General features: G+C 38.1%; 1 protein-coding gene across 1 annotated transcript; it reads left to right on the forward strand.

Moving 5' to 3' along the window:
• The first annotated feature begins 5,188 nt into the window (after positions 1-5,188).
• LOC130607175 (THAP domain-containing protein 1-like) lies at positions 5,189-25,556 on the forward strand. Its single transcript, XM_057424074.1, has 2 exons — positions 5,189-5,318; positions 24,705-25,556. The coding sequence occupies exons 1-2, from the start codon at positions 5,189-5,191 to the stop codon at positions 25,241-25,243; spliced, it is 669 nt and encodes a 222-aa protein (XP_057280057.1). The 3' UTR covers positions 25,244-25,556.

Here is a 25,556-nt window from a genome sequence, read left to right on the forward strand (position 1 = left end):
TCTGAGCAACTTGGTTGTTCTCTCAGTTCTCATCTGGGTGTTTCTGATCCATTTCCTGGCACATTTTCTGACCTAGGCAATTTTTCTGTTTCTTCTTCGTTCACATTCTAACTGTCCTGCTATGTCTGTTTAGGGGTTAACTCAACAATATGAGGAACACTTTCAAGTATTTACTCTTCACAGAAAACACATGGTTTCTTCCTACAATGTGCAAAGTCTATTCCCAGTCTAACACAAGGACTGTCACATCCTGAAAAGAGAAAAAAATCAGTGGCTTCTGGATTCTGCGTTCAGAATAGTAGTGCAGACTACTGGGGGCAGAACACGGAGGGCATGACTGGAAGGATGTGTTCCCCTTTGACTGTTGAGGACTGCGGCTAAGCATCTTGGGCCCATTTCCTTACCAATATTGCTTCTACCACTCAAGCACAGAGAGTAGTGCAAGCTTGAGTAAAGACTGGGTAGGGCAGCTGCCTCAAAAGCAGAGGTGAGGACTTCCAGGCTTTCAATTAATACTTAACTTTGGAAGCCTCCAATCCAGTGCTCAGCTCAGCAAGGAGACAAGAGCTGATGATGGAAGCCAACCACAATTGTACGCACGTTCGTTAAGTGAATTCCGCTTTGGCTCATGGGCTTATAGTTCACTTTTTCATACACAAGAGTAGAAATTATTACACATGTTGCTACAGGCTATAAACCCAAACTGGTTTTATTTATCATAATCAGTCCGCTTACTGCTTTTAAATTACCTTAATTAAATCCAGCATTATTCTTCCTTCTCAGGGCTTCTTCTAGTATATAACCATGCTTCCTTACTTTGGCAGTCCTTTGGTTGCACTCCAGTGGTGTGTCCTGAAAGCTACGTCACTTCTGTACTATTAAAAAAAATACAGTCAAACTGACTAATAAAGAAACATGCCTGAAACAGATTAGGTACAAGCTGGGCAACATTGTAGTCTATAGTGTCTATATCCATAATCACCTTGGATCCAGAAAAGTTTATTAGCAATAACTTGCTGCAGGTCCTATCAGACTCAAGTTAGATTCATAGAGAGTTATTTGGGTTCAGAACTGTTGCACCATTTTCAAGGAAAACATTTTACTGTGAGTATTTGTGTGTCCATGACTCTGTAAGGTCTCCTAGAGCCTGGGTAATACAGAAACATCTGGCTCCTTATACGTGGAAACTCTTGTTTGGCAGAGGGTGTAGTTGGCCTGAACAGGCTATGAGTAGTTCTCACTTTTCTGCTCTGTGCAGCCAGGTGATCTTGTCCTGGGAATGTCATGAAGAGAGACACTGCTTGTGCAGGAGAGGCCATGTGCTCGGTCTGCACCACATCCATCCAAAAAAAAAATAGCAGCTAAACAGCTTCCAGCTTATTTTGTACTGCAAACAGTAAATACGGTGTTCCTGTGTTGCAAAGTCTCAGTTAATAGGCTGTCTTGGACACACATGGATCTAGCAGAGGTTTCTCCGTTCTTGTGCACTGGGTCATCTGCAGCTCAAGGACCCACCCAAAGGGAAACATGGAGCTGAGTATGTTTGTAATGGCTACAGGTCTAAACATTCTTATTGATCTGATTACTTTTTTAAAAGGGTACCTCAGCTTCCAAATCTTGAAGATTACAAATATTTACTGAGAATGGGAAATCCATATTCTACAGTTTTTTGCATCCTTCACAATTTATGTACTTTCATAATCACGATGTTTCTAACATATTGCACACCATATGCTTCCTTAACACCACAATCATCTTTACTGCCGATCATCCTCCCACATGTACTGACATTATTAGAATCTAACGCAAGAATTTTTTCAGGTAAAAGAAGTATTCTGGAACAGATAAGATCTAAAACCAATCATTAACAGAATCAAAATGTACATTTAAATGTTTTTATACTTTTTTTTTTACTTTTTTTTTTTTTACTTACAAGTAACTGAAAGTAGAAATATTTTATCAATTAACTGAAGACATGTTAAGTTCCTTTTGTGGGTTAGAAAAGAAACTAGTAAGAAGAAAAATCTAACTGTAAAAAAAAGAATAACACATTTTGTCTTTATCAAAAAACAAAAGCAAAGACCATTCAGCAAAATTAAGAAGGAGAGAAACAAAGATTATAATTTTATTCCCCCCCCCCCCGGTGTATTTGAAATGTAGAAACTTGTGGCCACCCTAAGCTTCTGAACTGAAAAAGATGCAAAAAGGATTTTTTTCCTCTGGTATCAATGATATTCATAATAATCTTATTTAATGATGACAAAAATCATGGAAAGGATATTACATCCGTTGCTGCAGACTGCTTATAGATGGGTTTCTTGTGCTGTTATCTGAAGTATTGGTACCAAGGACATACATTATATGGAGGGTACTTGTAGTTAGAGCTGAGGTGAAAGTTCCTAAGTAATGGTTAGGCAAAACTGCAGGTCACAGGCAGACAAGAAGATAGTAGGGAAATTCCCACAGACTTCACTGATTTAACTCTTACTGTACTGTTCTTTATCACACAGCCTTATTTTCCATCCTTTTAATATGATGCAACTCATTTTTAATCAGAGGATAGCTGACACATAATCATTAGAGGTAGACTGAATGTTATATTCTAGTTCTTCATCTGCTTCACAATGCCTGGTGTGAAAATAATCAGAAAAGATTGAAAGCATAGGAATGCTTATGGGAAGGAAAATGTTATCCATGTTGGGATTTTTCATATGACTTCAAAAGGGAGAGGGTTTTTAAAAAATGAATGTAACTTGTTCACATAAATTCAACTCTTAAGCTAAATCTGACTATACTAATTTCAATGTTATTAATACATTTTCTGATTAAAGGAGATAGATTGGAAAAAAAATGGTAGAGAGGGGTGGCTGTATCCAGACACCACTTCTTACGTGATGTGTGCTTTGGATCACTCTTCCCCTCTGTTTTCCCATCTAAATGAAAGAGGTAATACCACTACTGACTGTGTACAGGTTACGTAAATGTAACTTCTGATGTTTGCGTTGAAAACCAGTAAGAAGTAACAATACATCTACCCAGTGTATCACGGTGCATCACAGGAACACATGAACTAGCGTTAATCACATGAGACATAGACCTAGCGCAAGTATACTAGAACTTGTGTATCAGCTGAGTGTAAAGTTTGTCAGGGTAAGGCTATAAAACTTTCTTCTTTCATGTGCCTCTGAAATTACATGTCTTTATTGAATTGCCCACAGATTTCTGCATTCTAGAAATGTTCTTGATTCTTTGGGTTCACGCTGTCTGTGGTGTATGTTTTGTGACTTTACTGTAGAGGAACACAATCAATATTTTGTAGAATGTAGAGGAAGAGCAGGGGGTGATAATCTTCTGACGTATGGATGTCCATCACCATCTCCACATTCTCCCCTTGTGAGCACAAGGTGTCTCTGTGTACCCTTGTCTGCAAACTAACTCTGATTATTGCCATCAGGAAGCAATACAGAATACAGTGGGGTAACAGTAGCCCATTGGAATAAAAAGAAATGTTGACTCTGCAAAGCTGTGTTGTACTTGCAGCAATTTGTATGCAAATAAAAATCAAGGCTTTGTAAAAACGTGAGATGTTTGATAATGTCTTTAGTAGACATAATTATGTTTGGACATTAGACATAAAAGTAAAATAGGTATAAAATATCCTACCTTAATATTAAAAGGTTACATGGTTCAATAAAAGGAGTTATAAGAGCAATTAGCCTCATAGTAAGTTTATATGTTCGGCTTAAATGATTGTAACCCAAGCAATTAAGGACATTTTTACACCAACCAACTTCAGAAGTTAATAAGTCCAACTGTATTTTATACATCTGTGGAATTAATGTAGGAAAATATTTCATATCTGACGGTATTAGAATATAGCTGTGAGTGATCTAAGTGAACCATGCACCCAGTATACCTAGCAGGATATAACACATATAATTAATAATTACATTTTTTGAACACAGATATAAAGTAAATAGCTTACTAATAAAAGGCTTGTTTAAGAATTTAAATTGATTTCCTGAAATGGAATCTTTGATTTCTGTTATTCGTTTTGTCTCTTCTGGATTATGGCCATGACAGTGAATTGCTGGGTTTGTGTGATAGAAAGCTTATTTGCTTGTTCTAGTCAAGGCAGACTAAAATAAAAGAACTACTTAATTAGATTTTGCTGCTGTTACTGAATGAATACACACTGTTCATTAACATGTTTTGTGTGACTGTTCAAATGGGCAGACCACTTTAAAAAAACTCTTATGCTTGACCTTTAGAGTTAGATTCTGCTGCTGAAATGAAGGTGTCTATTTCCACAGATACTCCACAGTTTCTAAGTTACCCACGAGAGCTGGAAGATGGAGTAAAGCAGCTGTAGAAGCCCAGCATCTTCCTGGAGCAGTAGCTGGAGGTGAGAAACTGCAGGATGATAACAACAGACAGGAGCAAGCATTTCCCTTCATCATCACACAGACAACTACCGAAGACATCAGCAAAGGCCAGAAAGGAACACAAAAATGTGTAGGTGAGGCCCTTAGTGACATGGTTTAGTGGAGGACTTCGCAGTCCTGGAGTAAAGGTTAGACTTGATGATCTTAAATATCTTTTCCAACCTAGCTGATTCTATGATTCAATGATAGAAACAAATAACGCCCCATCTCTGGCACAGGCTGCAGAGAGATGCACATCTGTATTACAGAACTCTCTTGCCCTCCTGAAGAGAGTGGTGTCCTAAAACCTCTTGAGGGGGAGTGGCTGCTGGCCGGGCTGCTGCAGGAAGATTTTGGCAGTAGTGCTCGAAAGGAGGGCTGATGGCTGCAGTGGGACAGGCTGGGGTGCAGCAGCACCACCAGAAAAAACACTCTGTCTGTGCCTGCACCCTCTCCAGCCCCACACATGAGGAGACACCTGCCTGGCAGCCCTGCATCCACATGCAAGCGGTGGCCTCCACAACCATCACTAGCAGAACAAGGGGGCTTTGTCCCCATGCCTCAGGCTCCCCATCCAGACCTCTCACCACACTGTGAACTCCGCAGATGGCACCCTGCCAGCTGCTCTGCACCGCTGGTCACCACAGTGCCTGGCCATCAGACAGACAGCTTCCCACCAACACCTCCCCAGCTCTACAGCAGGACCAGGGCTGTGGGGTCTCCCTGTCTGGGCTGCCGCCACCACCTCACCCTGCTGCAGGAGGATGGTGGGCAGGGTCTCCTTGGAAAGTGGCCATGGCATTGCTGGCCTTAGTCGGGGATCAGGAGCTGATGGCTGGGGACTGCCCAGCTGGCTCCTCTCCAAGTGTCTGGACAGCTGCAAGCCAGCTCTAGGTATGGGTGGTGAGTTAGGAAAGGGAGCTGGAGGGGAATCTTGAAGGGAGGCTGTCTGGCATGGTATACACATGCACATCATTAGAAGCAAAATGGGATCTTTGCTTCTGATAACCCTCTCTTGATAAAAGAGCAGTTCTGGGACTGTAAGAAGATCATACCTGATCTCATACGAATGCAGGCTCCACACAGACTGGCTCTCAAGAATATTGCAAGCTCTTGTAACCAGGTCTTCTGTCAAGCTTTGAGCTGGTGTGTCTTGGTCTTGACATAGCTTAGAGGCTTAAATCATGAATGTAATAGAAACACGCTAGGAAATCAGTTCAGGGAAACGGAACAAGTGCTAGGATGGCTTTCATTGGCAAAGGGACTGCTATGGCTCCTTCTGCTCTGTGTTTGCCCTGTCTGCACCTCCCTGGGCAGGAGGGAGCAAAAGGACTATTTTGTAATATTTTTATGTTGCTAACTGTAACTTCCCTTGTAACATGAATCACACATTTGGTTTCAGGTCCCAACAGTCCTATTGTTACCAAACAAGATTTTTATACAGATCACCCTGGCAATATACTCATTACCTATGATTTGTCATGTCCTGTTTAAACAAAAGCTTGCTCTCAGTGTATCTTAGATTTCAGCTCTTTCATCTTTGATCTTCCCATGGCTGCAATGTAAGCTTTCTTGTTCAAATCATTCTGTAAGCAAATTGTGCCATTACTCCTCTTTCCAGTCCTTTTCTCAGGGGCCAAGAGTATTTTTATTTGACTGCTGGTTCTGTCCTCTTCAAAGCACCTTTTATTTGAAATTTAACAAGTTTGGCTGGCTGCATCTTACTTTTCCCGTTATTCCACCATGATTCTTAAGCGTGATTTTACTAATGCAAAGGTAGGAACCAGAGGAGCATCTGCGATAGCAAACATGATTCCTAAGTTATTTTTCCTTCAAGTCTAATAGCTGGTAATATTACTGCATATGCATGTTCCCTTTTGGAATAAAAGCATGCATACCTCTGCATAGGTGCTGCAAATATTGATTGCAGATTATGACATAAGCATATAAGCAACAGTTATGAGCTATGCTATATATAAGTAACCTGCTTGGTCACTCAGAAAGGCTAACAAACAGTAGAGGACATTGAACTTTTTGTAGCTACTAGCCTATTCTAGAAACAGAGATGTGAAAGAAGGGGTGCGTTGCTCTCTCATTTGGCAAAACTCTTACTATGTAAAATAAAGAAGAATCACTGAACAGCTCAAATTTCTTTTCCTTAATGAGAAATGTGTTTGGAAAAATGGGGGGATGTGAATGGTCTCAGACAACTTCCATTAGTATCTTTCTGGATTTGTCAAGATTTGGTGTTAATGTTTTGTTGTTTGGTTAGTTTGTTGAGTTTTTTTTCAGATGGGCAGAAAAAAAACCCACAAGAGCTTGACTTTAAAGGAGAAAAGTCGCACTTTCATAAATAATAGCACTGTTCTCAAACTAACAAGATTTTAAGGGACCAAGTACACCAAGTGCCAAGTAGCAAATAAATCTCCACAGTAAAAAGAGTTACAATAGTTACCTTTTTTTCTGGTATTAATAGCTCAGTTATGGAGACATATACCAGAAGTGTGAGAAGCTATATAGTCTGAAGGATGTAATCCTATAATCTTAAATGGACTGTGAGTTTAGATTATCCCCATTCATCGCTGTTAGTTTTCCAGGCAGACGCAGAGAAGACTTAGCTGCCTGCATTAAGGACGATATTTAGTCACATAAGACACCTGACAAAGTGACAAGACCTCAGCTAGTGAGAAAAAGAATTAAAATAGTTAACATCCTCTGGGGATCTTTTAAACATTGATGTTCCACCTGTGCACCAAAGGCTTGCACACATTTCTGAGACTATGAAAAATTCTACTTGCAAAGCAAAGTAGTAACATTTGGTTTTGTGTTGACATTCAGGGGTGTCTTAGCTCATTTTGTTCATTCTTTACTATTTTCCATTGGTGAAAGGAAAACAAGATTTGTGCACCTTAAATTGAAAATGCTAAATATAATTTTACAGAAGCACGAATATATACTAGGTAATTCTGCTGTATGCCCTAACTTTAAAACACAGTTGAATGTAGCTGTAAAAGAATAAAACATCTGTACTTAATGTATACATTTCTGAGTCTTCATGTTTGTTTTATAATGCACATATTCTTCCCCCTTCCCTTAAAAAGACTGTCAAACGAAAAACTGAAGATAGCATCTCAGGAAAGATTCCCATGGCAGCCTAAAGCTATCTGTTCAGCTTCTGACTGGGGTGACATGCCCCCTTCATAGCACGGAATCCGAAACAGCCATCCTTCCTTGGGTAGCTCTAGAATGGCCAAGGGGAAAGGATGATTTGTCTAATAAAGCATGGCAAATGAGAAGAGTAACTTTTTCCTGCTTGGGCCTGCACATTTCAAAGTCAGAGACCCTGTCAGAGAGAGAACCTGAAATGCTTTTTCAGTGTGAAACGTCCTGTGCTGCCAGAGTTGTGGATACATACAAGAGACAGAGGAAGAATCAGTATGGATTTTGTGAAGCTAAATCATGCCTCAAAACTATTGGAGTGTAGAGAATTGCTGCAAGTTTGAGCTCCGTGCTGCATCATGCATATATGAGCACAATCTTTCCCAACAAAAGCATAGACATTCTAAATCTATAAAGTGAACTTCAGCTAGAATACATCCACTGCTTAATCATTTATTAACTCACAGATTCAGTGTCCTAATAAATGCAGGAAGCACAAAAAGTCTAAGTTTGCAGGTGTTTGCACTCTTTTAAATTAAGAAGCATTTTAAATTCAAGAAGAAATGCAAAGCAGAAGTTAAAAATCTGAAATTTGAAAGTAGAGCGACTTGAATGAATATCAATGTTCCACAGGATCTTTTTTGTTTGCTTTTTTTTTTTTTTTTTTGCTTTAGAAGCAGCATGGCTTTGCTTCTGGAAAGTTTGGTCATTTTTAATCATCACAGAACCAGCTTAAAAGTTTAGGCAACACCGTATTTTCCTTAAACTTTGTTTTTACTGAATGTAAAGAAACACAAAACCCATATTTTAGGCTGTGTTCTTTCTAGAAAGTAGGAATCTTACTTTCCAAAGCTTTTCTTTATTCCTCAAAAGAAATACGTCTATTCCTACCTGCTAAATTTGGATGCTTATTCTAATTTGTATTTTGATGAATTAGAAAATATATGTCTTTCAGCCTGTCAGTGTTTTAATATATCAGTCAGTATTGCTCTTCATTTTGAGTTCAGTGGACAATTGTGATGGAAGTCAAAAATACATTCCTCTGTTGTAAACGATATGGAGTTTATTTTAGGATTAAGAAAAAATGAGAGAGGTCTTTTTCTCACATATCAGAACATCTTAGTCCAAGTCTAAGACCAGAGGAACGTAGTACAGCTAAGAAATATATGCATAAAATTAGTAGAAAAAGTCACATCATTAGGTTCTGGATAGATATGGATTTCTATTTTAAATAAACTGGTTTATATTTTGAGACTAAATGGATCTAGAAGATCCCTTCTGTTCTCTAAAAGATTACATCATGTTATCAATATGGTTTCAGTTTTATGTAATACAATTTTCTTGTACATTACACCCAGCTGTAACAGCTGCATTGTAAAATTGTGCCATGTTAAAAGCCGTATTCAACTTTTCTTAAGTTATACATTCTCAAAAGAGTTTTTGGTAGTCTGGAGAAACCTGCTTCTCATAGAATAAGGAATTTTGCAGTCTGAAGGACAGATTCTTTTTGTTTGGTATGTGTATGGTAAACATCCACTGACTAGACCTGCATATGTACAAAATAAATCATGGTCCTGGAAATTCTCTTTCTTATAAAAGACATTAAAAGTGGCTACTATGTTTAGAAACCATGGCTCATGCTTGGAAATACATGTAAGCAGTCCATGAGCTTCTGGGTGTTGGTGTTTCTGCAGCATATTTCTTCACATTTCCAGGGACTTGCAGTCCCTCCAGTCTATTTTAGCAACCCCCACTGCTAACTTCTCCCTCTATATATCTCTTCATGGAGCATATGGTAGGTGGCATTACTCAGCTAACAGATGTGCCTTTATGATGCCTGCAATTTGTACTGTGCATGCAAGGACTTGTATATAAACAGAGGTTGGTAACACTTGATAAGGTCATTATACTGGCAATTTTTGTTATATGTGTCAGCAAACTCCAGGAGTAAGAGAACCCAGAGCCATATATCTGACAAAGATCACATTTTTATACATGGCATATTGTAGTTGGGCTATTAAGATTATTTGATTTATTAGCTTTTTATGGGCCCTCTGCTATTCTAGTGTGATGGGTACCTTGGCAGTCCCTTTCATTAATATCCCATAATAGAGTATTTATGATACCACCACTGACTTTTGGGGACATATTTTACATCTCTGCATAGGAAGTTAGAAAGCTGGTTAGACATGAGTTTAGTGTGAGGGAGTAATAAAGAGGGCTGGTTACAGTTACAACAGTGTGACTGTTGGCTATGCTAGTAAGAATGAGGTTTCACTTTAAAACTCAAGAAAAGTGCAAGGTTATTGGTCTTCCTTTGCAACCAAAACCAGTAAATATTGTGTCAATGAGGAATGTTGAAAGTAGACAAGCAGACACTGCAAGCTGTACTGGATAATGCAGCCCCTTGAGGTACTGTTTTATGTTCTTCTGAACTTTGGATTTCAGGGGGGTCTCCCTGACACAGGTTGATTAGTCCCAGCAGACTCAGTCCTCTTTCTTGCAAATGACAACAAAAGCAAATCAGGCCAGTAGGTTGTGAGGTCAGAAAAATCCCCTTTCTGTGCTTTTGAATACAAAGGCATATAGCATACACTAGCTGAGACCTGTGTCGTTTCTCAGTGTGCCAAGATGAGCTATTTTAATCTGTTACTGGGAGAATAAAAAGGAAGCTCTGTAACAAGGATGAAGATGCTACTGGGCAACATTGAGTCAGACTGTGCTCTGCCTTACATATGAAATCATTGGAGTAGGTGCAGAATAAGCTATGGTACAATGGCTTTTGTCTTCATATATTCTAATAATTGCTTAGTAATTGCTGCCTGAGTTGTGATTCAGTATATTAACCTCTGTCTGTGTTTGCTGGTTTTGTTTTTTTTTCCTCCCAAATACACTGAAGTGTACTAAGAAAGCAGTAAACTGGGTCTGAGATACCCCACTATACTGTTTGTCCTCTTAAAGCTGAACAAATGAACAGTTATTTGCAGACCTCGGTCCTTTCAGCACAAAGGGGTGGAAAATGCTAACAAACCAAACTGTATTTGCCAGTTATTCACCTCAGATGTTAAGCAATAAGCGATTGGTCCTTCACTTGTTACTATGACTTCTTTTTTATTTTTCACTCTTGTGCAATGACTTACAGCTTCAGTGATCGAGGTAAAAAACATTCTGAATCAGGTGACATTTCCCCAAGACAACAGGCAACAGGGAACTGAGCCAGAAGCCCCTTCCTTTCCTCAGGGCAAACCTATAATGACCAAATGAGTTTGGCCTTCAAAGAAGGGATGAGCAGCACAGTGTGCTGATCTTTCAGCTCCTTATCATACCAATGGGATGAATCAGACTCTGTAGGTATATCTTTCTCTAGCGGATAAAGTGAGTCTAGAAAATGGGACACCTTTTAGATTGATAATACTGTGAATCTTATCAGTCTCAGGGGGTTCAGCATTTATTCTATATAGTGCAGTTTGAGTCCTTTAGGAAAATTATGGCTAGATCTTTCAAGGCACTGTTCATGAAAATCATATTGTCGATTCTACTCAAGTACACACCAAATATTCTCTATTAATTGATCTATACAATTAGACCAAAAGGCTTTTTATTCCCTTTAATACTTTGGTACTCAAACTATATGCTGAGTTTTAAACTTTTCTGGATTAGTGGGGTAAGATCACATACAGTTGATTTTAAACTATCGTTTGCCCTCTTTCCTTTTCCCTAACTATTCTGTGATTCTACAATTCTATGAACTGACTCTCCTGATACTCAATTTTCATTTAAAAATATTTGGGCAGCTCTCTGGGTATTCTATGCCAGAGGTCAGTAACCTTCACAGTAAAAAAGTTTCCTGATGTTCAGATGAAACCTCCTGCGTTTCAGTTTGTGCGTCTTGTCTGGTCATGGGACACCACTGACTAGAGCCTGGCTTCATACTCTTTGCACCCTCTGTTCAGGTAGATCCTCCCTGACCCTTCTTTTCTCCACGCTAAACAGTGATAAGTGTTGGAAAATATGCTTCTAAGATTTGCATGTTCTTTATGTAGCATATGGCTTTATAACTGTAGTCCCTTTCTGTTGTCCATTAAGAGATTTTTCTTTCCACTGGGATATCTGATGACAATGGGCATTACATTCCCCTTACCACCAGCTTTGTTCAATCTATTGACCCATTTCTTAGCTTAGCTGCAAAGTAAATAGAAGCATAAGCCGTTTAAAATCCATGTTTGTCAAACAATATTATAATAATATATTAGTCTATAATTTTTTAGCAAGTTTTTAATGTATTAATAGCTATTCAGTTATATGTTTGAGATATAAGGAAACCTTAGGTTTTGAATGGAAAAACACTTCGAATGGCAAGGAATAAACATAAATAGTTTATCTATTGGAATAAGATGTCAAAACTGAAGAAAAAAAGAAGCTGATACCTGTAAGAACAAAACCCATTAATGCTAACAGTAGAAGGAATTTTGCATCATTAGGTAGACTAGAATTGAGCAATCACCATAAAAAAGGTAACTTCTGAGGAAATAATCTAATAGCAGATAAAATGTTTGTCCTGGGTTCAGCAGCAGCAGTCATTTTTTTCCTTCTTAGTAGCTGGTGCAGTGCTGTGCTTTCAGCTTTAACCTGAGAACAATGCTGATAACACACCAGTTTTGAGTTTTTGCTAAGTAATGCTTACTCTGACCAAGGACTTTGTGAGCCTTATGCTCTGCCAGGGAGGAGGGGAAGCTGGGAGGAAGCAGAGACAGGACACCTGACCCAAACTGACCAAAGAGGTATTCCATACCACAGCACGTCATGCCCACTATATAAACTGGGGGACAGTTACCTGGAAGGGCTACATCACTGCTTTGGTCAGGCTGGGTATTGGTCAGCGGCTGATGAGTGGCTGTATTCTCTTCCCTTGTTATTTCCCTTATCATTATTATTATTATTGGTGGCAGCAGCAGTGGTTTGTGTTATACCTTAGTAACTGAGCTGCTCTTATCTCAGCCCATAGGAGTTACATTCTTTCAATTCTCCTCCCCATTCCTCCGGGAGTAGGGGGAGGAAGAAAGGAGGGGAGTGAGTGAGCAGCTGCATGGTTCTGTGGCTGGGTTTAAACCACAACAGTGTTGATAACAGGATTGTAAACAAACTACAGAATATATGAACATATGATAAATTATTGGAATTTAGCACTCCAGTGCTGGGTAGATTTTTTCGCAGTCTTGCTTCTCGGATAGCATCACATGCCAACTGAACCTACAAGACCAGATTAAGAATATACACTCGATATTGATTATATGTACAAATGATATTGTTGGGATTAGCTTGGTTTCTAGTCTAGAGAAACAAGGGCTATATGATCTTTATGTTTGTCAGTAGACTCCACTAATGCTGAACCAGCAGCCAAGTCTCAATAAAATTTTGCAAGCATTAAATACGTATTCTTGTTTAGTGTTTTGCTATATCCAGTTCCAGTGATAATTCTTGCCACCAAGTTATAGGACCTTTCTCTTTCCTTCTAGCTCTCCTTCTAATCCCAGGAAAGCTCCAATTCAGTGTTCAGTGACCCAGATTAAAGAACAGGAGAGATATCACTGAGGGCAGGCGGTCACTAAGACAGTGTCCCCAGGGAAGTGGTCATGGCACCAAGCCTATTGGAGTTCAAGAAGCATCTGGATGATGCTTTTAGTCATATGTTTTAGTGTTAGGTAGTCCTCTGAGAAGCAGGGAACTAGACTCAATGATCCTTATGGGTGCCTTCCAACTTGATATATTCCATGATTCTCTGAAAAATACCCTTCAGCCTTGTAGTTATATTGCTTTCTAGAGATAAATTTGGATGCCTTTGAATTGAGGAGTCTCCCCCATTCAGGGTGAAAGCTTTGCATAAAGATTTTGTGTAAAAGACAAGTGGCTGGATGTCCTTCTAATTCCTTTTTAAAGAGAAAAAGCACCTTCAACTACACTTTGTCAAGGCACGAAGCCTGTCTGATTGGTAAGAATGTTTGAACTCATATCTGAGCATTAACTTTGGAAACATTACTATCTCTTTCTCTGGTTCCTTTGCACGTTAGGTGAAAGAGAAAGTTCAGTTTTCCAGGCTTCTTGGCATGAGAAACTTTTCAGCAAAGTAGGGAAGCATCCAAGACTAAATGACTGCTAGACTACTTGCTGTTGCAACTGTATGTTTGGATTTATGCTTTGTGCATCTGCAGTGTGTATTTTATGGATGTGCAACCTAGCAGACTAAAGTAGTTGCTTTTTTTAATAGTATCTACACATTTTTCCCAAATAACAGCATTAATCAAATTTAGCCATCTACCAGGTTCTCAAATGCTTATTAACGCCAGTAACTATTATGCACTATAAACACAGATTCGGAGTAAGTTAAAGGGGCTTGAAATCCATGCGGTTGAAAATGTGCTGGCTCTGGACAAGAACCCGCAACTTTTATGTTCTTCTTCACATAAAAGACATTAACTTCTTTAGACGAATGGGTTTTGTGAGTAATTGGATTTATATAACTTGCTAGTGATGTAAAGCGATTAACACTTCGAACAACATTCCTAAGCGGGTGTTTTTCAGAAGAGTCTGGTCTTCCAGCTTATTTTCCGCTTGCCATTGAAATGCTGCCATTTTTCCATTTGCTGTGCCAAACTACCAGTGAGTCTCCCATGTGCTGAGTTACACAATGCTCACAGTGGTGAGGGTAATAGGACTCTGAATCAGCTTAACACTCAGTTTTCAAAGTAAAAGTATCCCTGTAAGTTATTTTTGTCAGGCATCTCTGTCCCAGACGAGGTATTCTGGGCTCAAGAGAATAGTGGAAACAGAGAATTTCATTTAACTTGCACAGGAAACACAATGATCAGGTTCAGCAATCATTATTACCACACCACAGTAGAATATGAACAAAGCTCTAAGTCCATGTTGGACTTGGCATTGCACTGAATCAAAGACAACAGCTTTTTAAATGGCTCTGTTTCTCAGTTCAGGGCTTAGTTAATAAAACACCTAATCATTAATTACATAATTTTATATCATTTTATATCTAAGTGTCATGCAGAAATTAACTAAAATTAAGCAATTTAGGAAATATTCCAACATTACCAACTGTAACACATGTCAAGTCTTATTTAAAGGGGTAGGGAGAAGCTGTAGCCTAAAAATATTACTAAACACTAACACAGCATAAGATATTAAGGCTGTATATTTTAAAGGCTATACACTAATACAGTACATTATAAAGATTAATTTTAGGAAAGTGCAAGTCACTGCATTTCTTCTTTATTCCTTGTAGTATACAAATATTGAGTTTGCAATAGATGTAATGATAACGCAGTATTCCAATGCTTTCTATGTTTATGTAGAGGGCAAGAAATCAAAACTAGTTAGCTAGTATGTGGATATAGTTATGCTTATATGCATACTAGTACATGGATATAGTTATGCTCAGTACGGTGAATAGAGGAAGACACTTTCCTAATGCTGTATTTGTAAGAGCTGGGTTTATAGTAATCATTACAAGTGATTTCTACTCAGAACTCAGAGCACTTTACAGATTTATATACCAGCATCTCCCCTATTTAACAAATGAGGGTATTGCAGTCCTTAATAAGGAAATGTTCTAAATATTGTAAAAAACCCTATGGTTTGATCTCAAATGTTGCTTAACTACATAATGAAGGGTTATGGTATTTGATTATACAGTTTGGATTAAAATGACTGAAAAACATAAACATCAATAGTAAAAGAGGGTACATACACATTAACGTGTAACTACTGCACAGTGCTCATTTTGTTTATAAAAATTTGTATTCAAAGAGTGATGAGACACAAACTCTGGGAATATAAGTTTTCCGAAGGCCAATGCTATGCACAAAGATTGCGGCACACTAGCTTGAAATTGCAAACAGACCTTTCCCTGTGAAAGTCCTCTTTTCCATATGCTGCTTTAGAGGAAGACAGATACTGAGCCTATTAGATTAATAATATGTGGGTGAGGTTTTTTAAAATATTTTCTCCAAGAAATATTGAAATCCTTTTAGGCTGAGAAAGTTCCATATCTCTGATCATTATTTTAATGCATTTAACATCATGTTTCAGCCTATATAATTGTGCAGTTGATAGAGATCTTTTGTGTACAACAATCTTGTAATAAAATCCCTTTCTTAAAACTGCTGGTTGGAGTTGAGAGATTCTACTGCCAGTTTCTGAGAAAGGTGAAAAAACACACAGCACAGGGGAGAAAAGCAATAAATGGAACTTTTCTTCCAGGCATTCTGGCCATTAATAATTGAAAACCCTTACAATGATGTGAGCCAGATTACTAGAACAGGTTTTGAAAAATTACCTGCTACGTTACTTCCCCATTAACCATCCCTTCACACTTTATGAATGGCTGACAGTGTCTGGCACCTATGCTCTTCAGACATTGCAATGAAGAGTATGTTTCTTACAGCCCCAAGTCCAGAGAAATGTAGAAGTCCTGTCTTGTCTCTCCAAAGAAAATATTTGTATCTCGGGAAAGAAAGATGGCTTGATTTGAAGTACCACTCAAGAGATCCTAGAACTTGATTGAAATCATCTAGCTTTGTATTGAAGTGATTTTTTTAACAACAGCAAAAGCATGGCTACAGTGTAATTACAGCCAAGTCTGCCTGTATTTTGATGCTAAAAACTTGGCAAAGCCATTTTAACCTAGTTATTCTGAAAGTATTTGCGATATTTTGGATACTTCCAGAGTAATTTCCTATATTTTGTGAGACAGTATTCCCAAACTCTCTTCTGCACTGCGGCTTTCCCTCTTTTGTATAGAATGATGCTGAGTATCCTTTTCACTTGCCCTCTGTTTTGGGTGAGGGAGACCTTTTCACCAGTTCTTTTCCCTTGTATTCTGCAAGGGTAGAAAATGAGTACAACTGTGATTCCCTCCTCCTCAGCCACTTTTTTTCCCTCAGGCTTATAAAGAGACAGTCTCTCCTTTCAGATGGGTACACCTTTCTCCTTTCTTCTCTCACCCAGGGTTCAATTATCTACTTCAACTATACATGTTTAATATTTTAGAAGCCTCTCTATGTTCCCTTTCTATTCCATGAAGCAACAGAGATCTTTAGAAGATGGTCAAGATCATTGCTGAACTTTCTATCCTAGCAATAGAAAACTTTACTAAGATCCTATTAAATGGCCCCTCTTCCCTTTCTTTTAGACTTGGGTGAGACTAGTCCTCATTTTCATTAAACAGATATAACACTACACTTTGTATAACATATTCAACTCATTTTTTCCTCTCAAAACTTTGTATATGTGGTTTGGTGGGTGAAATTGGAATACCTCACGTTCCTTCAATCTGTCCATCTCTGACAGCTTCATTTCACTATTCAGTGGCTTCTCTGGTGCTGATAGAGGTGTTAGAAGAAATTGCCTATCATACGTGTGGGTTTGTCACTCATATGAATCAGTTTTATCACAGCTCCAGAGCACCCCCAGAGACAGTACTAACTTCTTCATTTTTAATTACAAAGTCACTCTCTGTTTCTCAATATGGACATCTGTGTAGCCATTCATACAATCATCTTGTTCAACATTTAGAATACAACTATTAAAATTTACCCATTATTCCTCTGAATTTAGCTATGAAGTTTTCAAAAGGGCCTCCATAGTATTCATCCGAATTATTGTTCATGTTTCTAAGGCATGATGTCTTCTATCCCAGAGACAGTACATGTTTTAACGTATGTTGTCACAAAATGTGTTCTCTTACACAAGATGCCTGAAATAAAATAAAGTTTAAGAGATTTAAAGTAGAATTCTGGCTTAGTTCAAAGCCAGGATTTAAAAGATATATATTTTTCAATTGGATATCAATTACATGCTAAATAGAAAAAAATTCTAGGTATTGCCTTGGGAATACAAGGCAGTCTGAAAAACTAGACTCAAGACCTGGAGTAAATTTAAAGCTTTGTGAAGGTATCTTAATGTTTTTGTGGGTTTTTTGTTTAGTTTTGACTTGTTTTAAATGAGATATTTAACAAGTGGGATGGAACTATCTGACATTTTAGAGCTTTTTAACATTTGCAGTTAGCCAGTACATGGGTCTTTTGTAATGTTTCAACATCAGGAAATAATTTGATGATGTAGTCAGATTTTTCTTTGATACAGTCTTGTTTGTTAGAAAAGAGCGCACACAAAAATCTATTTATTAGATGCTGTTACAGTTAAACAATAAAAGGCTATTTCTTTGCCCAACGTTTCAAGTTTAATTCTACATAGAATTCTGTCACCTCTTAAATGTATAGTTCTTACCTCTGTCTTTTCACTGCTTCTTTTTCTCTGTTTTTGAAGGATTTTTGGATGTTCCTGAAACATCCTTCCATCAGATGATACCCAGTAAATTCCCTTTAGTCTTCCACTTGGTCTCTGTTTTGGGGATCCTGTTGTTTCAGATAAAAGAAAATGTATCTTTTATGCTTGATCTTAAACCTATTGTGAATGATAGGCTTTCCCAGCATCCACAAAGTTTTATTAAACTTTTATCACTTTTATTTTCTGGTCTCAATCTCATTTAAAATGAAGTAGTTCCAATCTGCTTGACATTTTAACCTGAGGCAGCAATCAGAATATAATCTTCAAGCTTTAAATGCCCGCTTTGTTGTGCTTTTATATCCTTTAAAAAATATCAGTAGTGGATATGATATCTGCTATGGTATGGAATGACATAGGTCACACTGCATCTCACTTTGGTAGCTAATTTTCATCCAACTTTGGAGTGGCTTAGTGAATAAGATGTCCTTAAGTGAGTGCTGTGTAGAAACAATCAAGAGAGACTGGTGCTTTTGAAGGCCTTGAGAGTAATGCCTAAAATCAGGCATAATGTGAAAACAGATAATTCAGGTGCAGTCCTATGTCTGTGTGTGCCCTCCCCATGGCCTGGAATGGGTCAAGAAATAAACCATCCTGATCGGCACGTTTAAGTATCATCCTGACAGGGGTCCGTTAATTTGATACAGAAGGGAGTGGCAGGTTTTTTATCCTAGTCGGTGTATGAAACTTACGATCAAAATCCAAAAGTATTTTAGTATCTTCCACCACATTCAGTCTTAAGCCCTCTAAAAATAACCCTCAATTTCTCCAGCTGCAAATGGCATCAGCATGATGATTCTGATCACATCATTCAAAGGTAATATATGTGTTTATACAAAACTTTCTTGGCTTTTATAAGCTGACTTGTGTAACTCCATAATGCTTGAGTAGAAAAATACCATAGAAACTGCATAAAGTTTACATAGAACAAAACTTATGTACATGCAAATCCCTACAGTGATCTTTCTAATATGACAAATTTTTCTGCTTAGGTTTTCTAATGGTTCTTATTGTCAAAGACAGCTATTCATATTTTGCAACATTAGGCACTTAAACTGTAAATCAAGGCCCATGACTGAGAGGTATCAACTGTAAAGTAATTTACAGGAGCAACAGCAATATAATAACTAGTATCAACCAGTGTTCATGAACTGTTATTCCTGGCTAGCGCCATTACAACCACCTGGCTCATATACACGGTTCTCCACCTCATTCTTGCCCTTTCATTCTCCTTCACCTTTTAAACCCTAGCCAACAGCTCCACTAATACAGCAACAAATTTACTGGCAAGCTCTTCAACAGCTGGGCCCATCCCAGTTTCTCTGTGCCAGCCAGCCAGCTGGTAATCTGGGAATGATCTGAGAACTGGCTTTAATGCTGTTTCACAGAACAAACAAGACTCTGCTGTATTTGCCTTGCAGAGGGGGTTTTTCCCTTTGCTGTGGCATTGTTTGCTGATCATGGTTGTTGGCAGAGAAAGGTTAATACGGAGGGCAGGAAAGAGAAACATAAGGAAACCAGTTAGGGAACTGCACTTGGAGAGTAGAGAGGTATTTGCTAAAAGTGAATGAAGAATTCTGCAAAATACAAAATTCAGAATAAATGTTGACAGTTTAAAGCTCACCCCCATTTCCTTAGTTGATGTAATGCTAATAACATTATTCAATTTAAATTTACTACATGAGCAAAGAAATGACTAGTTCAAGTCTTGGTGCTATTGAGTACTTTCGGGTTTACTATACATACATTCTTTTGCTATCTCCCATTGCTTGTCTTAAAAACCTCTTTTTTTATTTTTAGTATTCTGCTACATTTCTATTCTGTTTGTTTATTCTAGTACCAGGTTAGAAAAGCGTGAAATTATGGGCACCCTTGTTCATCTGAGGTGTTCTTTTCCAACCCTGGAAGTATTTGTTTCTCCTCAGATCTGTTGGCATAGAGCTCCAGTGACATAAAAATTATGTTCTTAGACTTTTGCTTAACTTACTATTTCAATTATATTGTTCTAATACACTGAATGATACCAACATTAATAAACTATGAGGTCGTTTGAACTTGGTCTCACCCAGCAAAGTGATTGCCCAGCCATTCGGTTAAGGTCATCAGTCTCTCTTGCCCTTTAATAAATGTTTAATTTTATTCTATGTAGGGTGGAATAGCTCTAACAGTGTTGTACTCTACAGTGGTCATTTAGGAGAAATTTGAAGACAAGCTTAAAAGAACAATGAGTGTTCAATGCTAAAGCAGGTAGGTTAAGGTAATACTGGAAGAAAGCCTTTCTAAGGGATTAGGAAAGAGAAACTTATGTCTGACTCAAACTTCTAACACTAATTATTAATTGCCCAACTCCAGGTCACATACTCCAGCAAGTTCTTTATTTTATCACCAAGCTCTTTAAGGAAATTTTATGTTTAGAAGCAGAGCAGACTGAGAAAATGAGGTAGAGGTTGAGAATGAGGAACAGTATGTGCCCGGGATCAGAGGGGTTCTACGAGTCTAAATTAAAAGAAAGATTAATCCACATAAGATACAAGCAAACAAAACAAAACAAAACTAAAAAAAAATTAAATAATCTAAAAAGTCAACACAAAAAAAAAAAATCAAAACTTCTGTGGTTTAAATTCACCAAAGCCACCACCGTGAATGTGCAGTTCCCAAGGACACTGACAGTTATAGAAAACATGTCTCCTCAGCTCTCAAAGTCTTGTTATATCCTGATGGGGAACCTGAGAGTCTTTAAAATCTTGATGAACTTCACAGAGGATAGGTACTTCCCACCCAGCTGATGTTTCTACAGGCACTTTGCCAAATATGTCCAAATTCAACAAGGAAAGTGTTCCAGTGTGTCCTGTACAAAATGCAATGTATGTGAGTCATGGAGCAGTGCAATTGCCACTGAAACTGCGATGGCAGCCTGTCTCCCTTTCAAGTCATCAAGACTCTGTGGGAACTCTGGGGGTACTCCTTAGGCATGGGCATGGCTCTGTGTCTCAGGACTACTGGTGTGTAACTTGTTTGCTCGGGGCATAATTGCCTTTAGAAACTACTTACAAATTCTGTACAGTAATGATTTTTCTCCAGTAAATTAATGAAGTCATTTGTATCTAGCATGGTCCCAGTATGGTAATCACTGAATTGACTTTCACCTTGGTAGTGTACTTGGTATTTAAACAACAACCAAATTTTCTAAGCTCCAGAGAAGAAAAAAACAAAACCCCACACTTTTGATGATCAGCCTGCTACTGTAACCTCTGTAAAACCATCAGAATCTATCTAAAAGGAACAAAATTCTGTTTTCAGTTCATCTGTAACCAATATATAAAACTGAGGAAACTATAGCATTTTTAACAGCAGGGATTCTATAAAATATTGCATCTGCAGCCCAAGTGCCACCGCTTTGTCCTGGGATTTCTGCCAAACCGGGAGGCTGTTCAGCTGTAATTAACATTTCTCATCCCAATATCATTGTTGATGAGTCCCCACACAGTTCTAAGTGCAGCTGCCTGCTACAGTAGTTCATTATGAACACAGGACCTCTGCTGACTCTCTTCCCTTCTGCTCTACTCATCATGGGCAATTTTCACTTCTTTAAAAGAATCACGCAGTTCCCTTCTTGCCAGACTCTGTGAGGTAGCTTCATCATCTCTTATTTGAAGATCTGCATAATGGTTTTGGCTTGATCCAAATTATCTTTGTTGCCTTTAGGATGTCATTCATCTTCTGTTTGGATCTACTGGACTTTATTTCTTCCTGGACTGATTCCATCTTGAGCTAGACATCCTTCACCCCTCGTTAAATTATTTGTCCATTCAGTTTGGTGCTCAGATTAGCCAGATCAGATCCTGACACATTTCAGCATAGCTTTCCTGAAATTCCTTGGCATCATTTCTCTTCAGTCTGTTGGAAGATTTGTTAAAACTAAATGGGAGGCTAAGCAATTACAAGTAATGCTGTGGTATGAACAACTGTTCTTGAGGATATGTTATATAAATGGTCAGCATGAAACACAGCATTAACCAGCCAATATGAGAAAACTGCTTAGGAAAATGGTGACTTCAGTTATTATCTTCTACAACTGTTAATAGAGAAATCAAAAGAATACACTGGAAAATACCTATTTTTAAATAAAATTTGGAGTTGCTACTACATTTTGTCTGTATTACCCTACTCCTTGCTTCTGCTGGCATTATTATTACTTACTGTTCCATCTAATGAGGGACCAAAGACTTTGCTTCAGCAATGTCCTTGTTTCAAACAGCTTATCATCTAAGCAGAGATGAGAGAAAACAACATCAAAGAGAGTTTAAGGAGCCAAAAAGACAAAGTTTGGGAAGTTTTACCAATGACCTTCCTAACATGATAGCAGTCTAAGGAAGGAGGGTTTTCTTTGGGTATTTTAGAAAGGAAGAACAACCAAATGATGAAGTCTGGCAAACTTGGCTGATTGATTAACAGGGGTAGATGATCTCACAGTAGTGAAGGAGACAGAAGCAGCAGGATGGGTAGAGTTAGGTCATTTGTGTTCTTTAAAGCAGAGACAAATTATTTTTGCTGCAGTGTAAACCAGTAAGCCGTAAAGTCAGGAAAATGAAGGGGTGACCTTATTAGTGACCTGGAAAAATGATCTTTGTATCACTTTTTTAGATGGAATGTGAAAAGATCTGCCATGGACAAAGAAGGGTCCTTACATTTCTGGATGGTGGCCATTCTTCTTCATTAGTAGGAAATGTTACACCCAAAAATAAATATTAAAAAACACAAACAAGCAAACAAAACCAAAAAGAATTGGCAACAGATTAATAGTAATCCAAGTTGCAAAGTGACACTTTGGCAAACATTGTTCCAATGAGCAGTCCTGAGAAATAGGTAAGTGATCATTTCTTAAACAGACAGAGGTGAGGGGGAAGGAGCTCTCACATTAAGGAAAAGGACAAAAATTGATGAGGAAGCTTCCTGAACATAGATGACAGAAATTCAGTTTCTATTCTCAAATGACTTAAATAAACTTGCTCTAATTTAGCATGGATATAATTAAGAGTACAATGCAGTCCAGTAAGGCCACATGGGTTCTAAGCAGGCCCAGAGCTTTAAGTGTTGTTATATGAATTACTGCTTTAAGCTGTAATGGATTCTACTGTGGGATCAGAAATGTTTGAGAAAAGAAGCCTTAAAATGCAATAATAGGTAGTAAATATTTATTTCTACTCAAGTAATATGTGTATCTCTAAAAAATCTCCAAACATGAAGGAAGAGAAAGGAGTATGTCAAAGACCTGGCACCAAAAAGTCCTAGATAATGGACTTCATTATAATAGCTATTAACTTCTCATGGTTTAGAACTGTTAGTGAACAGAATCTTATCAGTCTTAAAGTGTCTACTTGGTCCCTTTTGATATCTAAATAATGAGACCTATTCAGAGAAGCATTGCCTAAGAAAGTTATCATACAAAGCAATAAAATACAATGATTTAAAACAACTCATCATTCCTGAATTCTTGATATTTTTAGAAAACACCTTTTTCCTCTCAAAAAAATTGATTTCTTTCTTACAAACTAAGCAAAAATTTGCATCCAATGTACATCCAAAAAATAACTATTAAAACAACTTTTAAAATGAGGATTGTGGGTGATTCCACAGTGCTGGAGGAGATGGACAGAGGAAAAAAGTCTGACAATCTCAGAACAATGTTCAGTAGCCAGGTCTTATAAGGGACCCGACAAATCCTTTCCCAGGAAATGGCAACCTTCAATGACATTAATGGAAATTAAGGATTTACTAAACTCCTTAGATCTCAATTCTGCAATATAGTCCATGTGCGGAGCCCTAACATCATCAGTGAATTATTTGGAGAACCCACAATGCCGCAGGACCCCTGTAAAATTTTTCTAACACAGAAATGATTTCAAGAATGAGTGATGCTACTCAATAGTAAGAGAAAAAGCAGATATTTTTTCCTGCTATCATTTTGCTTGAAATGATTCAGCCTGCTGAAAGCAATGAATATGAATCAGATATATTTATGAGGTAAGGACCCTACAGTGTCTGGAGTCATTAAGATCTTTCATTTTTCTTGTTCAAATCAAAGTACCTGTCAGTCTCCCTTGAATCTCCTGCTGCTTCCTGGAGCACCCACTAGTCTCAGAGAAAAGAATCTTTTCATAAAGAGCAATAAAAATGTGTCATTTTGTATCTGGGGTGACTGTTTTTGACAAGATAAAATCTTGTTTAGAGCTCTGGTTTCTTTCAGGCATCTGCAATTTTTTTGTTGACAAAAAAGAGAAGCATTAAGTCTTACTTTTGAGAGTGAGTTTGCATGAAACACGTATCTTAAAATTGGTTAAAGCCTGAACTGACTCCCAGCACCTGACTGTGAAGAGGCTCTGTAACAGTCTGAGGGAGTTTCCTCTGAGGTCAGAAAATGTTTTCAAAATCAACACGTTCTTTCACAGATACTCACATGTAAAAAATCTCACCAAAGGCTATTTACAGTTCTCTAAAACAGTTTAATATATTAATGTTGACCATTAAAATTTTCTTTAAGGCAAGAAAGAGGGGTCTGAAAAGTAGGCTTGCTCTGGTATGAGCTTTAATCTTTGCTATGGGCATAAATGAAAGTGGCATAATGTGCTCTGTTGCTTCAGTTTGTGAATATATGCTTTCTTTTAAGGTGAAAACGTGCAAAAGCCCTGAGATGGAGAAGAAAAGATTCACAGGCCTTCAAGAGACTCCTCTCTGTGAGAAGTTCAGAGGTACATTTGACTCTAGAAAATTTGAAGAGAAACATTTTGTGCCACTATCTCTTCTTCGCCGTGCCCACGATATTTTGTTACACTGAACCTAGCAAAAAGCCTGAAGAATTTACAGAACAGCCAGAAGATCTGCTACCGCCTCCCCCACTGCCACCGCCGCCGCCACCTCCGCCACCAGCAGCTCCAGTACTACCAGCATCTCAGTCAACTCCTCCATTACATCTCTCTCAGATAGATGCCAGATTAGTCGATCCAAGTATTGGATTATTGATGCCTCCTCTCCAGACCTCTAGCAATCTCGCTGTTTTTTGTGATCACAACTATACCATAGAGGATACAGTTCATCAACGAAAACTAATTCAGCAGCTGGAGGAGCAAGTTGAAAAACTGTGGAAGAAACTCAAGACAGTGCAGCAGCGATGCCAGCGTCAGGAAAAACAAACTGAAAAACTGAGAGAGGTTGTTCAGTTTCAGAAAGAAAAAGACATACTGGCAGGAAAAGGCTACATGATTCTACCCAATGACTATTTTGAAGTTGTAGAAGTACCTGCCTAGAAGCCATGAACATCGGTTTTCACTTTGCTAGGACAAGAAATTTAGTTTGAAAACTAAATGGTCTCTAATTCTGTGCACAAGACTCTCTAAGAGTTCTCAGAAAGTGAATATGCAGTCATACAAACGAGAATACAATTTTTCTTCACGGTCATTTCAGTTTGATACACTTCAAAAGTGCAAGCATCTCAGAATTAGAATGTGCATTTAGTTTCCAAAATCTGAATTGATTTACAGAAGGAAAAGATGCAATGGTGAATACATTTAAACCCAGGGTTTTGATTTGTTTTTTGCTTTGTTTTGTTTTTGTTTTTAC

This window comes from Pezoporus wallicus, unplaced genomic scaffold (assembly GCF_028554395.1).
Source record: "Pezoporus wallicus isolate ANWC-B61680 ecotype Strahan unplaced genomic scaffold, APGP_CSIRO_Pwel_v1 contig_16, whole genome shotgun sequence".
NCBI classification, from domain to species: domain Eukaryota; kingdom Metazoa; phylum Chordata; class Aves; order Psittaciformes; family Psittacidae; genus Pezoporus; species Pezoporus wallicus.